At 45.9% G+C, this 14,552-nt stretch overlaps 1 protein-coding gene across 7 annotated transcripts in view; it reads left to right on the top strand.

The window, feature by feature from the left end:
- Smarcc2 (SWI/SNF related BAF chromatin remodeling complex subunit C2) overlaps positions 1-14,552 on the top strand; it is a 33,873-nt gene that overhangs the window by 10,788 nt on the left and 8,533 nt on the right. For 3 of the 7 annotated variants that reach the window (XM_070042889.1, XM_070042881.1, XM_070042917.1), the window contains exons 8-22: positions 938-1,013; positions 1,804-1,935; positions 2,041-2,156; positions 2,827-2,951; positions 4,740-4,799; positions 4,946-4,983; positions 5,237-5,367; positions 5,651-5,722; positions 11,129-11,242; positions 11,907-12,060; positions 12,746-12,838; positions 13,058-13,177; positions 13,275-13,337; positions 13,713-13,971; positions 14,217-14,378. In XM_070042889.1, coding sequence (XP_069898990.1) covers positions 938-1,013; positions 1,804-1,935; positions 2,041-2,156; positions 2,827-2,951; positions 4,740-4,799; positions 4,946-4,983; positions 5,237-5,367; positions 5,651-5,722; positions 11,129-11,242; positions 11,907-12,060; positions 12,746-12,838; positions 13,058-13,177; positions 13,275-13,337; positions 13,713-13,971; positions 14,217-14,378 — 1,715 coding nt within the window. The remainder of the gene's footprint in view (positions 1-937; positions 1,014-1,803; positions 1,936-2,040; positions 2,157-2,826; positions 2,952-4,739; positions 4,800-4,945; positions 4,984-5,236; positions 5,368-5,650; positions 5,723-11,128; positions 11,243-11,906; positions 12,061-12,745; positions 12,839-13,057; positions 13,178-13,274; positions 13,338-13,712; positions 13,972-14,216; positions 14,379-14,552) is intronic. The other 4 variants (XM_070042898.1, XM_070042925.1, XM_070042935.1 and 1 more) reach the window with 3 other exon arrangements.

Below are 14,552 nucleotides of genomic sequence, written 5' to 3'. Positions count from 1 at the left end.
TTAAAGTAGCCAATGTGTCTCTTTTGGCTCTATACAAAGGCAAGAAGGAAAGACCAAGATCATACATTTCAATGAGAAAAATACAATAGTAATAAATTTTCATAGTCTGAAAAAAAAAAAAAGAGTCTCACGGACTTTCCTGCCCAGGCTGGCTTTGAACCGTGATCCTCAGATCTAAGCCTCCTGAGTAGGATTACAGACGTGAGCCACCGGCACCCAGTGAGTTTTATTGTTTTACAGTTAAAATAATCTTAACGTAATAGCCCATTAGCATATTCTTTTTCTGAATTGGAAAAGTAGGACTGGATATAATTCATTGGTAGAGTGCTTAACATGTACAGGCTCTAGGTTCATCCTCAGCACTACCAAAAAATATAAATGAAAGAGAGCCATGGGGCTGGAAAGAATATGGCTTAGTGGTTGAGTGCTTACCTAGCATGCATTAAACCCTGGGTTCAATTCTCAGTACCATATAAACAGAAAAAGCTGGAAGTGGTGCTGTGGCTTAAGTGGTAGAATGCTAGCGATGAGCAAAAAGAAGCTCAAGGATAGTGACCAGGCCCTGAGTTCAAGTCCCAGGACTGGCAAAAGAGGGGAATGGGGAGCGCCAGACACAAATGGCTCATGCCTGTAATCCTACCTACTCAGGTGGCTATGATCTGAGTATCATTGTTTGAAGCTAGCCAGGTCAGGAAAGTCCATGAGACTCTTATCTCCAATTAACTGTCTAAAAGCTGGTAGTAGAGCTGTGGTTCAAGTAGTAGAGTACTAGCCTTGAGCAAAACACCTCATGGACAACTCCTAGGCCCTAAGTTCAGGCCCCAGGATCAGCACACACACACAAAAATATCTAAAACAAATAATGGAAAAATCTTCACTTTACATTTCCCTAACTCCATCCCATTGATTCTGTTGGGTACCCATTTTTTTCTGACAGTTATGATACTTGGATCCCCGCCAGTGAAATTGAAGCTTCTGTAGAAGATGCTCCTACTCCTGAGAAGCCTAGGAAGGTGAGATTTTCTTTTTTTCTTTTTTTTTGCCAGTCATGGGGCCTGAACTCTGGGCCTGGCACTGTCCCTCAGCTCTTCAGCTCAAGGCTAGCACTCTACCACTTGAGCCATAGCACTTCCAGCTTTTTTTATTTTTTGCTTATGTGGTATTGAGGAATCAAACCCAGGGCCTCATGCATGCAAGGCAAGCACTGTACCACTGAGCTACCTTCCCAGCCCAGGTAAGATTTTCTTGTATTCCTTACCCCAGGAAGAATGCCAGGACCAAAGTACTCTGGAAGTGATACAAAGACTCTGTGCCTTGTGCTTTTTTTGTTAAAATGACATAGAGGACTGAAGGTGGCTCAGTGGTAGAGTGCTTGCCTCGCATGCATGAAACCCTGGGTTCTATTCCTCAGTACCACATAAAAAGAAAAAGCCAGAAATGGTGCTGTGGCTCAAGTGGTAGAGTGCTAGCCTTGAGCAAAAAGAAACTCAGGGATAGTGACTAGGTCTTGAGTTCAAGCCCCAGGACTGGCAAAAAACAAAACAAAAGACATAGAGGCTGGGGATGTGGCTTAGTGATAGAGTGCATGCCTAGCATGCATGAAGCCCTGGATTCGATTCCTCAGTACCACATACACAAAAAACTGGGAAGTAGCACTATGGCTCAAGTGGTAGAATGCTAGCCTTGAGCAAAAGCAGGGAGAGTGCCCACGCCCTGAGTTCAAGGCCCAGGACTGGCAAAAAACAAAAACAAAAAGACATAGCTTGTAGAGTCTCTCCACTATGGTCTGCTTTTGTACGTTAGGTTCATGCCAAATGGATTCTAGACACAGATACCTTCAATGAATGGATGAATGAGGAAGACTATGAAGTAAATGATGACAAAAACCCTGTCTCCCGCCGAAAGAAGATTTCAGCTAAGACATTGACAGATGAGGTAAAAATTCCTGTTTTTTCTTTCTAGAGTCCTTAGCAAAAGACTCAGGACAAGTCTTCATTGCAGCGTATACGCTGACATTTGTCCCAATTCTTCATCTTACAGGTAAACAGCCCAGATTCTGATCGACGGGACAAGAAGGGGGGGAATTATAAGAAGAGGAAGCGCTCCCCTTCTCCCTCCCCAACCCCAGAAGCTAAGAAGAAGAATGCTAAGAAAGGGTATGCAAACCCCTAACCTGCCCCATATTTACTGTTCTCCCCACTTCATGTCAATGAAAGACAGATAATCTTTTTTTTTTTTGGTCAGACCAGGACTCAAACTCAGAACCTGACACTTTCACTCATTAGCTAGCACTCTACCAACTGAACCATGCTTCCAACCCCAAAGGACAGATAATCTTTCCATAAGCAGCAGGCCCTGATCCCAGTGTGCCAGGTGTCCTGAGAAGAATGAACTTCCTCATTTTTAGCTCTAGTCCCAGCCACTAAAAGAATGTCTAATCACTAAATGAAAAGCCTTTGCTGCCTCCCATTACTGTGTAGTTACTAGTTTCTTTGTACGCTTTGTTCTACACTTGGGATTCTGACTTCCCTTTCCTTGAACCCCAACTTCCAGGGCTCAAGGATAACTGTGCAAAGATGACAGGGTTATTATTTTTTTTTCCTGCCAGTCATGGGGCCTGAACTCTGGGCCTGGACACTGTCCCTCAGCTCTTCAGCTCAAGGATAGCTCTTTACCACTTGAGACATAGCACCACTTCTGGCTTTTTCTGCTTATGTGGTGCTGAGGAATCAAACTGAGGGCCTCATGCATGCAAGGCAAGCACTCTACCACTGAGCCACCTTCCCAGCTCCGACAGGGTTATCTTTTACTTTGTTTTCTCATCAGTCCTTCAACACCTTATACCAAGTCAAAGCGTGGCCACAGAGAAGAGGAACAAGAAGACCTGACAAAGGACATGGACGAGCCCTCTCCAGTTCCCAATGTAGAAGAGGTGACACTACCCAAGACAGGTATGGGACAGGGTGAGCCCCTGGATCCACATAAATTTCATTTCCTACCTTTATTATGCCAGACTCCTGGGTGGGCTTATTTTCCAGTTCTAGAGTAGTCTTCCTTTAAATGTAGATGATAGTGAAGTTATCATTATCGCAGAAAATCCTGTCTACATGTATATCTTAGTTTATAGACTATGCTTTGCACCTGATAGTAGTGGTTTCCAAACTTTTGTGTGTGTGCTAAGCATGTTCTCTACCAGGGAGCTGGCCTCACTTTTTGTGCCTGTGCTAGCACTAATTAGGCTTGAACTAAGGACCTTATACTGTTGTTTAGCTTTTTTGTTCAAAGCTGGTACTCTACTACTTGAGCCGTTTCCATCTTTTTGCTGGTTATGGAGATAAGAGTCTCATGGACTTTCCTGTTTGGGTTGGCTTTGAACCATAATCCTAAACTCTCAGCTTCCTGAGTAGCTAGAATTATAGTCATGAGCCACAGGCATTGCCCTAAAATACGTACGTGTGTGTGTGTGTGTGTGTGTGTGTGTGTGTGTGTGTGTGTGTGTGTGTGTGTGTGTGTGTGTGTGTGTGTGTGTGTGTGTGTGTGTGTGTGTGTGTGTGTGTGTGTGTGTGTGTGTGTGTGTGTGTGTGTGTGTGTTTCCCCTCCCCACCTACCACCCACCCCCATCCATCCGTCTTGAGGCTTGAACTCAGTGCCTGGGCACTGTCTTGAACTTTCTTAGTAGTTAATTATAGATTAGAGTCTCACAGACTTTATTGCCTGAGCTAATTTCAAACCATTATTGTCAGATTGTCAGATCTCAGCTCCTGAGTAACTAGGATTACAGGCATTAGCCACCACTGCCCAGTTCTAAACACTTTTTGGTTATGTATTTTTTGTTTTGTTTTTTTGGTTTTTTTTTTTTTTTTTTTTGGTTGGTCATGGGGCTTGAACTCTGGGCCTGGGCACTGTCCTTGCGCTCTTCAGCTCAAGACGATCGCTCTACCACTTGAGCTACAGCGCCACTTCCGGTTTTCTGGTGGTTTATTGGAGATAGGAGTCTCACGGCCTCTCCTGCCCGGGCTGGCTTTGAACCTCGATCCTCAGATCTCAGCCTCCTGAGTAGCTAGGATTACAGGCGTGAGCCACCAGCGCCCGGCAGTGGTAGAGTTCTTGCATTACATGTGTAAGGTCCTGCATTCAGTCCCTGACATTGAAGAAAAAAAGTAAAATAAATTTTTTTTATTTTTTTATTTTTTTTGGGGTCCAGTCGTGGGGCCTGAACTCGGCCTGGGCACTGTCCCTCAGCTCTTCAGCTCAAGGCTAGTGCTCTACCACTTGAGCCACAGCGCCACTTCCGGCTTTTTACTTTTTGCTTATGTGGTGCTGAGGAATCGAACCCAGGGCCTCAGGCATGCAAGGCAATCGCTCTACCACTGAGCCACCTTCCCAGCCCCAAATAAATTTTTTTTGTCTAACTGGTTCCTACAGAATAAGTTGTTTAAGACTCATACTCAGTCCATTAGGAGTTTGTAGACACATAGATGGGGATAAAGATCTACCAAAGACAATGACTTATGAGTAGACATAGAAAAAGAAGTTAAGTGAATCTTTTGTTGGGAAGCAGGTAAAGTTGCAGGTAAAGTTCAAGCCCTAAAATGATTGTGTCTAGTGGGATTTAAATATATTTTGTGGTCAGATAGAGAAAATTGTTTAGAGAAAGGATATCTATAGAACTGCTAACAGCAGAAAGGTGAATGCTGTTGACAGAACATGTCTGATAAAATGGCTTTTTATTCTGGCAGTCAACACTAAGAAGGATTCAGAGTCAGCTCCAGTCAAAGGAGGCACCATGACTGACCTGGGTAAGTCAGGGAGCCTCAGGCAAGGCAGGCAGCCCCAGAGGCTTTGGGAGGGCTCAGCTTGTGTTTTCCCCTAGACTGACACTTTCTAGTAGGGCTCTTCTGTGTCCTAGGAGGCTCCAGTATCATGTCTTGTCTTTATCTTTCAGATGAACAGGAGGATGAAAGCATGGAGACCACGGGCAAGGTGGAGCCAGTTTAGAGAGTCCCTATCTCTGTGATTCTGATTTATGTTTGTAAAGTTTCTTCTGCCCAGACTTTCCTATCATAGACTAATTCTAGTTGTTGCTCCAAACTCTGATCCCCTCAGAATCCTACGCCCACAGTGCTCTTCCCTATCACCTATCATTATTGTCCACATTCCTGGGGTATAGGAAAAGCAAGGGGTTGCTAGAGGGAAAATGGGAATGCTGAGTGTCCAGCAGCCTCCATACTCATAGGATGAGGATGAAAGCAGTACGGGGAACAAGGGGGAACAGACCAAGAATCCAGACTTGCATGAGGACAATGTGACTGAGCAGACCCACCACATCATCATTCCCAGCTACGCTGCCTGGTTTGACTACAACAGGTATTATTCCAACTTTTCATTCAATCCCTTACTTCACCATTTGTAGGGGTCAGTGGGTTGTTTCTCCTGCCTCCTCCAAATAAGTTATTTCTTCTTTAACAAGATAGACCAAAGCACATTTCCTTTTTAAAAGAGCTCCTGGTCTCTTTGAGTCCTGCAGCCTTAATGGAAAGTTTTCCACAAGTTTCCAATTCCTTCCTCCAGTTTGAGCTGTTTGTCCACCCCATCTTTTAAGCTTTTCTTCCAACACCTTCTCTTAAACCCATTTTGGTTTCTGTTACAGTGTTCATGCCATTGAACGGAGGGCTCTCCCTGAATTCTTTAATGGCAAGAACAAGTCCAAGACTCCAGAGATGTAAGATTTTTACTCATGATTTTCTCCCTCCCTCCTTTTCCTATTTTCCTTTGTTGATCCAGCAACAAAGTTTAGCAAATGTATCTTTGGCTTCATTAATCTAGTTACTTAGCTGACAGTGCCACAATAGCTACCTTTTAGGCAGCTTCAGCCCAGAACTTAGATGCATGTTCTTTAGGTTTGTCCAAAGATGATGTTAAACATGTTCTTAGCCTGGCATTTGTGGCTCACCCCTGTAATCCTAGCTACTTAGGAGGATGAGATCTGAGGATTGAAGTTCAAAGCCAGCCTGCGCAGAAAGTCCATGAGACTCTTACCTTAAATAAACCACCAGAAAATCAGAAGTGGCGCTGTGGCTCAAGTTATAGAGTGCTAGCCTTGAGCTGAAGAGCTGAGAGACAGCGCCCAGGCCCAGAGTTCAAACCCCAGGACCACCACCAACAACAAAAAAAACCAAAACAACATGCTCTTCTGTGTAACACAATTATTTGCTCTAAGGCTTCAAATGATTTTAAGAGTACAGCTTTAGGGTTTGGAGGCATGGCTCAGTTGGTAGAGCTCTAACCAATGAGCAAAAGGAGCTGTAGGTACCAAATTCAGGTCCAGGTCTTGGGACCTAGAAGAAAAAAAAAAGTACAGCCTTAATTATCTTAAGAGTAAAGCCTTTGATCCCAAGACTGTTATCTAAAGTATACCTAGCCCTAGCACAGTCAGTGGCTTTGACTAAAATGTAAATGATGCCAGGTCTATAATCTTAGCTACTCAGGAGGCTGAGATCTGAGGATCACAGTTCAAAGCCAGCCCTGGCAGGAAAGTCCATGAGACTCTTTTTTTTTTTTTTTGTCAGTTGAGGGGGTTGAACTCTGGGCCAGGATGCTTTCCCACAGCTCTTCAGCCCAAGGCTACCACTCTATCACTTGAGCCACAGTGCCTCTAGTGGTTTATTGAGATAAGAGTCTCATGCACTTTCCTGCTCAGGCTGGCTTTGAACCTCGATCCTCAGATCTTAGCCTCCCGAGTAGCTAGGATTACAGGTACGAGCCACCACCGTGAGACTTGGGTCCCATGAGACTCTTTTTTTTTTTTTTGTCGGCCGTGGGGCTTGAACTCTGGGCCTGGGCGCTGTCCCTCAGCTGTTCAGCTCAAGGTGAGCGCTCAACCACTTGAGCTACAGCACCACTTCCGGTTTTCTGGTGGTTTATTGGAGATCGGAGTCTCACGGTCTCTCCTGCCCGGGCTGGCTTTGAACCTCGATCCTCAGATCTCAGCCTCCTTCCTAAGTAGCTAGGATTACAGGCGTGAGCCACCAGCGCCCGGCCCATGAGACTCTTATGTCCAGTAAACTACCAGAAAGCCAGAAGTGGAGCTATAGCTCAAGTAGAACATTAGCCTTGAGCAAAAGGAGTTCAGGGATAGCTGGTGCCAGGTAGCTCACACCTGTAATCCTAGCTACTCGCAGTTTCAAGCCAGCCTGGGCAGAAACATCCCCATATGAAACTCTTACCTCCAATAAACCACTCAAAAACCAGAAGTGGCCTGTGACTCAAGTGGTAAAGCACTAGCCTTGAGCATAAAGAGGCTCAGAGACAGTGCCCAGGCCCTGAATTCAAGCCCCACAACTGACGACAAAAAAAAAAAAAAGGTCAGGGTCAGCTTCTAGGTCCTGAGTTCCTGAATTCTTAAACCAGTCATAATAAAATAATTGTTGTTAGGCTTGCCCTGAGAGAAGGCTTTCATAGAAAAATAAGAAAACCAGCCGGAGCCGGGCGCTGGTGGCTCATGCCTGTAATCCTAGCTACTCAGGAGGCTGAGATCTGAGGATCGCGGTTCAAAGCCAGCCCGGGCAGGAAAGACCGTGAGACTCCTATCTCCAATAAACCACTAGAAAACCGGAAGTGGCGCTGTAGCTCAAGTGGTAGAGCGCTCGCCTTGAGCTGAAGAGCTCAGGGACAAGCGCCCAGGCCCAGAGTTCAAGCCCTACAACCACCAAAAAAAAAAAAAAAAGAAAACTAGCCAGGTGCTGGTGGTTCATGCCTGTAATCCTACTGAGGATCATGGTTCAAGGCAGCTCTAGCAGGAAAGTCCAGGAGACTCTTTTTTTTTTTTGTCGGTCATGGGGCTTGAACTCTGGGCCTGGGCGCTGTCCCTCAGCTCTTCAGCTCAAGGCAAGCGCTCTACCACTTGAGCTACAGCGCCACTTCCGGTTTTCTGGTGGTTTATTGGAGATAGGAGTCTCACGGTCTCTCCTGCCCGGGCTGGCTTTGAACCGCGATCCTCAGATCTCAGCCTCCTGAGTAGCTAGGATTACAGGCGTGAGCCACCAATGCCCGGCTTCTAGGAGACTCTTATCTCCAATTAACCACCAGAAAACCAAGTATTGCTCTGGCTCAAGTGGTAGACCACCCACCTTGAGCTGAAGAGCTGAGGGACAGCGCCCAGGTCCAAAGTTCAAGCCCTATGACCAACAAAAAGAAAAAGAAAAAAATAAGAAAACTGAAAGAATAACCAAATCTGTGAATTAAGGCTGAAGACTATACTCTGGAAGAGAAGTAATACATAAAGTGTAGGCTTAGGGCTTAGAAGTCTTAATGCACATCTGTAATCCTAGCACTTGAGAGTCTGAGGTAGTAAGATTGTGAATCTGAAGCCAGTCTGGGCTAAATAACAACACTGAGGCCAGCTGCAGAGTGAGATCTATTCAACAAAAAAGTTTTGCTTTGTCTTGTTTTTTTTTGGGGGGGGGGGTTGTTTTGTTTCTCTCTGTGTGTGTGTGTGTGTGTGTGTGTGTGTGTGTGTGTGTGTGTGTGTGTGTGTGTGTGTGTGTGTGTGTGTGTGTGTGTGTGTGTGTGTGTGTGTGTGTGTGTATGCGCTAGCACTAGGGCTTAAACTCAGGGTCTCATGCTATCATTGGCTTTTTTGCTCAAAGCTCTATTTACTTGAGACATAAGTCTACACTTACAGTTTTTTGCTGGCAAAGGAGTTAAGAGTTTCATTTTCCTACCTGGGCTTGCTTTAAAGTATGATCCTCAGATCTCGACCTCCTGAGTGACTAGAACTACAGGCATGATCTTCCAGCATCTTCCCTCCTTTAAGGTTTTGCCTGAGGTCAGTCTCCTCAGCTGTGGTTAAGACTTGACAATGTTCTATGGTTAGGGATACTTCAGGAAAAATACATGCTGAAGTGGATGAGATTGAGAACTAAACCAAATTAATTTTCTTTCTAGCCATTTCTCAGCTTTCCCTCCTGGAAGATCATTTTATCTTTTTATTATGTTTCTTTTTAAATATTTTTTGGTGGTACTGTGGGTTGAATTTAGGGCTTTACATTGCTAGGCAGCACTCTACATTTGAGCCACATCCCCAGGCCTTTTTTGCATTAGTTATTCTTTTGGAATAAGGTCTCATATTTTTGCTTGGGCCAGCTTGGACCATAATCTTCTTATTTATATTTCCTGTGCATCTGAGATGACAGACATGTGCCACTACACCCGGCTATCTGGTGAAATGGAACCTTGACAACTTTTTGCCTAGGCTGGCCTTGAGCTAAGATCCTTTCAACCTCTGTTCCTTCTTAGAACTAAGGTTACAAGCATGAACCACCATGCTCAGCTAACCAAGTTTCTTTGACCATGCTTCTTCCTGGTAAAAACAGTGAAAGATAGAAAGTAATTACCAGGTAATAATAATTTAGTATGATATGCTGGCAATAACAGGAACTTAATTCTTGGTATAAAAATAGTAACACTGGGGCTGGGAAGGTGGCTCAGTGGTAGAGTGCTTGCCTTGCATGCATGAGGCCCTGGGTTCAATTCCTCAGGACCACATAAGCAAAAAGAAAAAAGCCAGAAGTGGCACTGTGGCTCAAGTGGTAGAGCTCTAGCCTTGAGCTGAAGAGCTGAGGGACAGTGCCCAGGCCCAGAGTTCAGGTCCCACGACTGGACCCAAAAATAAATAAATAAATAAATAAAAATAAAATAGTAACAGTGCCAGTGGTTCACACCTGTAATACTAGTTACTCAGGAGGCTGAGATCTTAGAATCATAGTTTAAAGCAAGTCTGGGCAAGAAAATCTCAGGCACTTTTTTTTTTTTTGGGGGGGGGTGGTTGGGTCGTGGGGCCTAAACTCTGGGTCTGGGCGCTGTCCCTCAGCTCTTCAGCTCAAGGCTAGTGCTCTACCACTTGAGCCACAGCGCCACTTCCGGCTTTTCTTTTTGCTTATGTGGTGCTGGGAATCGAACCCAGGGCCTCAGTCATGCAAGGCAAGCGCTCTACCACTTAGCCACCTTCCCAGCCCCTCTCAGGCACTCTTATCTCCAATTAACTACCAAAAAGCCGAATGTGGAACTATGGCTCAAATGGTAGAGTGCTATCCTTGGGCACAAACAAGCAGGACAGGGGCTGGGAAGGTGGCTCAGTGGTAGAGCCCTTGCCTTGAGCTAAAGTGCTGAGGGACAGCGCCCAGGCCCACAGTTCAGGCCCCAGACCGGATCCTGCCCAAAAAAAACAAAACAAAACAAAAAAATAAACCAAGCAGAACAGAACCTAGACCGTGATTTAAACGCTAGGATCAGTATGTACACAGAAGTAAATGATATTTGCCTACATCTGTTGATGGGTTACTGTCTCCCAGACACTATCATATGTTTATTAATCTCTGTTTATAGGTTAGTAAACTGAGGTCTAGATTTTGTGTGTGTGTGATGTGTATTGGGTTTGAACTTAGAGCCTCATGCTTCTTAGGCAGTCTTTTTTACCACAGATCTGTGCCTCTAGCTCAAAGGTTTAGTTGCCCTGAGTCACCTGGATAAGGTCATATAGCTAGTAAATAGTTATTGAATCAAATCTTTTTTTTTTTTTTTTTTGGTGGTGGTGGTGGTCATGGGGCTCGACCTCAGGGCCTGGGCACTGTTTCTGAACTTTTTGCTCCAGGTTAGCACTCTTATCACTTGAGTCATGGCTCCACTTCTGGCTTTACAGAGATTCATGGACCTTCCTATCCAGGTTAGCAGATCACAGCCTGCTGAGTAGCTAAGATTTCAGATGTGAGCTATCAGTGCCTGGCTTCCTTTTCATCTTTTTCATACAAAAAATATCATTAGATTTTTTTTTCTCTTTTTTTTTTTTGGTCGGTTGTGGGGCTTGAACTCGGCCTGGGCGCTGTCCCTCAGTTCTTCAGTTCAAGGTGAGCGCTCTACCACTTGAGCTACAGCGCCACTTCTGGTTTTCTAGTGGCTTATTGAAGATAGGAGTCTCACAGTCTTTCTTGCCCAGTCTGGCTTTGAACCACGATCCTCAGATCTCAGCCTCCTGAGTAGCTAGGATTACAGGCGTGAGCAGCCGGCACCCGGCTTTTCTATTCCTGCCAACAATTTTTATTTTTTTTCTCTTGTTTACCTCTCTTCTAAGCTACCTAGCCTATCGAAACTTTATGATCGACACTTACCGACTGAACCCCCAGGAGTATCTCACCTCTACTGCCTGCCGCCGGAACCTGGCGGGTGATGTGTGTGCCATAATGAGGTGAGCCATGTGAAGATACCTGACTGTTAGGCAGAACTAGAGATACCTATGAGGGAAAATGGAATGGGTAGAAGAAAGACCATATAATAAACAGGTTAGGGGAATAAGTTAACTTGTGGGACTGAGAATATAGAATAAAAGAATAGGCACATCTATAGCTAAAGATAAGCTTTACTAGCCATCCAGGAAGAGATGTTTAGTAAATTGAGTGACCATAGAGAGAGGTCCACCAAGCTGGGCGCCGGTGGCTCACGCTTGTAATCCTAGCTACTCAGGAAGCTGAGATCTGAGGGTCACAATTCAAAGCCAGTCCAGGCAGGAAAGTCTGAGACTCTTATCCCTAATTAACCACCAGAAAACTTTGAGCTGTGGCTCAACGTGTAGAGTGCTAGCCTTGAGCAAAAAACGAGCTCAGGGATAGCGCCTGGGCACTGAGTACAAGCCCCACTATTGTGGATAGCGCCTGGGCACTGAGTACAAGCCCCACTATTGACAACAAAACCCAAAATGTCCAGAGTGGAAATGGGTACTTTGGGTTGACTGATGTTTAGGGGTGCATGAATGATGGGAGAGCAATGGTGAGGGGGAAAGGGAGCTTTATGTTCCTGGCCCTCTCCTCCTTCTTGGCTGCCCCATTGACCTGATTCTGACTTTATTCTTCCAGGGTCCATGCCTTCCTGGAGCAGTGGGGTCTTATTAACTACCAAGTGGATGCTGAGAGTCGACCAACCCCAATGGGGCCTCCTCCCACCTCTCACTTCCATGTCTTGGCAGATACACCATCAGGGCTGGTTCCTCTGCAGCCCAAGACCCCACAGGTAGGGTAAGGGGCTGTGGGATAGGGTGGGCGTGGTTAAGGCTGGGCTTCTTTGGACTTTTCTTTTCCTGTTTTTTAAAGGTTCATATGTTCTGAGGGTAAAGGTGTTGTGAGGTTTCTTCCTTTTCCATGGGATTCAAAAGGCCACAGGAGTCAGTACCATGTGTTTGTTTAGTACTCTCCCTCTCAAACTAAATAGTTAAGGCTGCAAAAAATTGCTGAGGGAGAAAAGTTGTCCTTAGGGAAGAGACAGGCTAATGGAGCAGTTAGAGAAAAATAGATTAAAGTTAACTTGGATGAATTTTTTAAATTCTGTTATGTTTCCCACACTTTTTTCATTTTTGCCTCATAATTATTATCACCTCCATTTTTTCCATTTCCATTTCATACATTATAAAGAATGAGAGGAGAAAGGTTATGTGGCTTGCCCAAGGTCACAGAGTACCTAATCTAGGATTAGAACCTAATTTTCCAGCTCCTAAGAAAATCTATAAAGATATATATGAATACAAATGGGTATCATGCCAAGTACATGTCAAATTAATCATGGAGGGCGCATGGAACAGTGGCATGAGTACCCTCCCCCCAGAGCTTGTGGGCTGCCTAGCATTTGGTCTTAAGGCCTCCAGGGCCTTGGCCTGACCATTTCCTGCCCAGCCTCCATGACGCCAAGCTCTGTCCCCTAGGGCCGCCAGGTTGATGCTGATACCAAGGCTGGGCGGAAGGGCAAAGAGCTGGATGACCTGGTGCCAGAGACGGCTAAGGGCAAGCCAGAGCTGGTAGGTGGGGTCCAGACCCCGCTGGGCTTCTTATTTGCCCCTTTATTGGGGGGCCCCTGCCCGGGAAGAAGAGACATGAGAGCAGAGGAACTGCAGCAGTAAGGGAGGAAGTCCCACCCAGGAACATCCCTGGCTCCTTCTGTCTGTTTTCTCTCTCTGTCTGCTCCTGTCTCCCTCTGGTCACTTGTACTCACCTCTTTCTTTCTCCTCCAAAAATAGCAGAGCTCTGCTTCCCAGCAAATGCTCAACTTTCCTGACAAAGGCAAAGAGAAACCAACAGACATGCAAAACTTTGGGCTTCGAACAGACATGTACACAAAGAAGAATGTACCCTCCAAGGTATGAGGACAGGGGGTTTGGAGCAGAGAACCTGTGCTCCTTTCAGGCTGTAGGCTCCTGTCTCCTAACCCACCCCCTGCCCATGTTTCCTGTACAGAGCAAAGCTGCAGCCAGTGCCACTCGAGAATGGACAGAACAGGAGACCCTGCTACTCCTGGAGGTAATTGGGACAAGGCAAGGGAAGGTCTGCTATGAATACAGAATTGGCTAGGGTACTATCCATGTTTGTAAGCGTGGAGAACTTGTGGAGCCTGGCATGAACAGAGCATGATCTCGCCCCAATCTCTGTCCTATCTGATGCCTATGACACCTGCCCCAGAAACAACTCCAGGCCCAGGAATTGGGCCATTTTACTAACTCTATATCCTTCTTTAGTGCTACTTAAAGATTCCCTTTGGACCCAACAGAGTACACAAATAATAGAACACAAAAAGTTTTGAGGCCAGCTGCCCCTAGTAGAATATTAGGGGGAGGGGAGGTTGGCCTTCAAGAAAAGTGGCTAAGTAAGCGGAGTTATCTCCACCACTACTACCAGGCCCTGGAAATGTACAAGGATGACTGGAACAAAGTGTCTGAGCATGTGGGAAGTCGCACCCAGGACGAATGCATCTTGCATTTTCTTCGGCTTCCTATTGAAGACCCATATCTGGAGGACTCAGAGGCCTCCCTGGGACCCCTGGCCTACCAGCCCATCCCCTTCAGTCAGTCGGGCAATCCTGTTATGAGCACTGTTGCCTTTCTGGCATCTGTCGTCGATCCCCGAGTGGCCTCTGCTGCTGCGAAGTCAGCCCTAGGTAAGAGGGAAGCGGGGAGGGGTCAGCCTTCTTAGTTTCCTTTTGAAGGACTGGATTCTCAGACTGTGAAACCCTTTCAAGACTGGCTGCCGTGCTGGCCTTGTCTGTTGCAGCCTTGGCTCAAGTACCTTTCAAGGCTCCATGCTGGTCTTAGAGAAGAGATGGGCTATGAGGAAGCTTTCCCCAGGGATAGCCATAACTGCCCACCTGTGCTATCCTACCTTGGTCTCCTTTGGGTCTTACAGAGGAGTTCTCAAAAATGAAAGAAGAAGTCCCCACAGCCTTAGTGGAGGCCCATGTTCGGAAAGTAGAAGAAGCAGCCAAGGTGACGGGCAAGGCAGATCCAGCCTTTGGTCTAGAAAGCAGTGGCATTGCAGGAACCACATCTGATGAGCCTGAGCGCATTGGTAAGGCCTGGCAAGTTTCTAGTTTTCTATCCTTTTACTAAGAACTGGAGCCCTCTGGCTATCCTATGCCATTCCTGTCCCTCATTGGTATTGGGCACATCACAAGTAAAAAACTGGTAGGATTTTATTTTCCCCAGGACTTTACGTTAAGGGCTTTGTCTTCTATTGGTCCTC

This window comes from Dipodomys merriami, unplaced genomic scaffold (genome assembly GCF_024711535.1).
Source record: "Dipodomys merriami isolate MVZ:Mamm:240054 unplaced genomic scaffold, mDipMer1.0.p SCAF_10, whole genome shotgun sequence".
Taxonomy (NCBI): domain Eukaryota; kingdom Metazoa; phylum Chordata; class Mammalia; order Rodentia; family Heteromyidae; genus Dipodomys; species Dipodomys merriami.
This window is presented reverse-complemented; position numbering and strand designations above follow the sequence as displayed.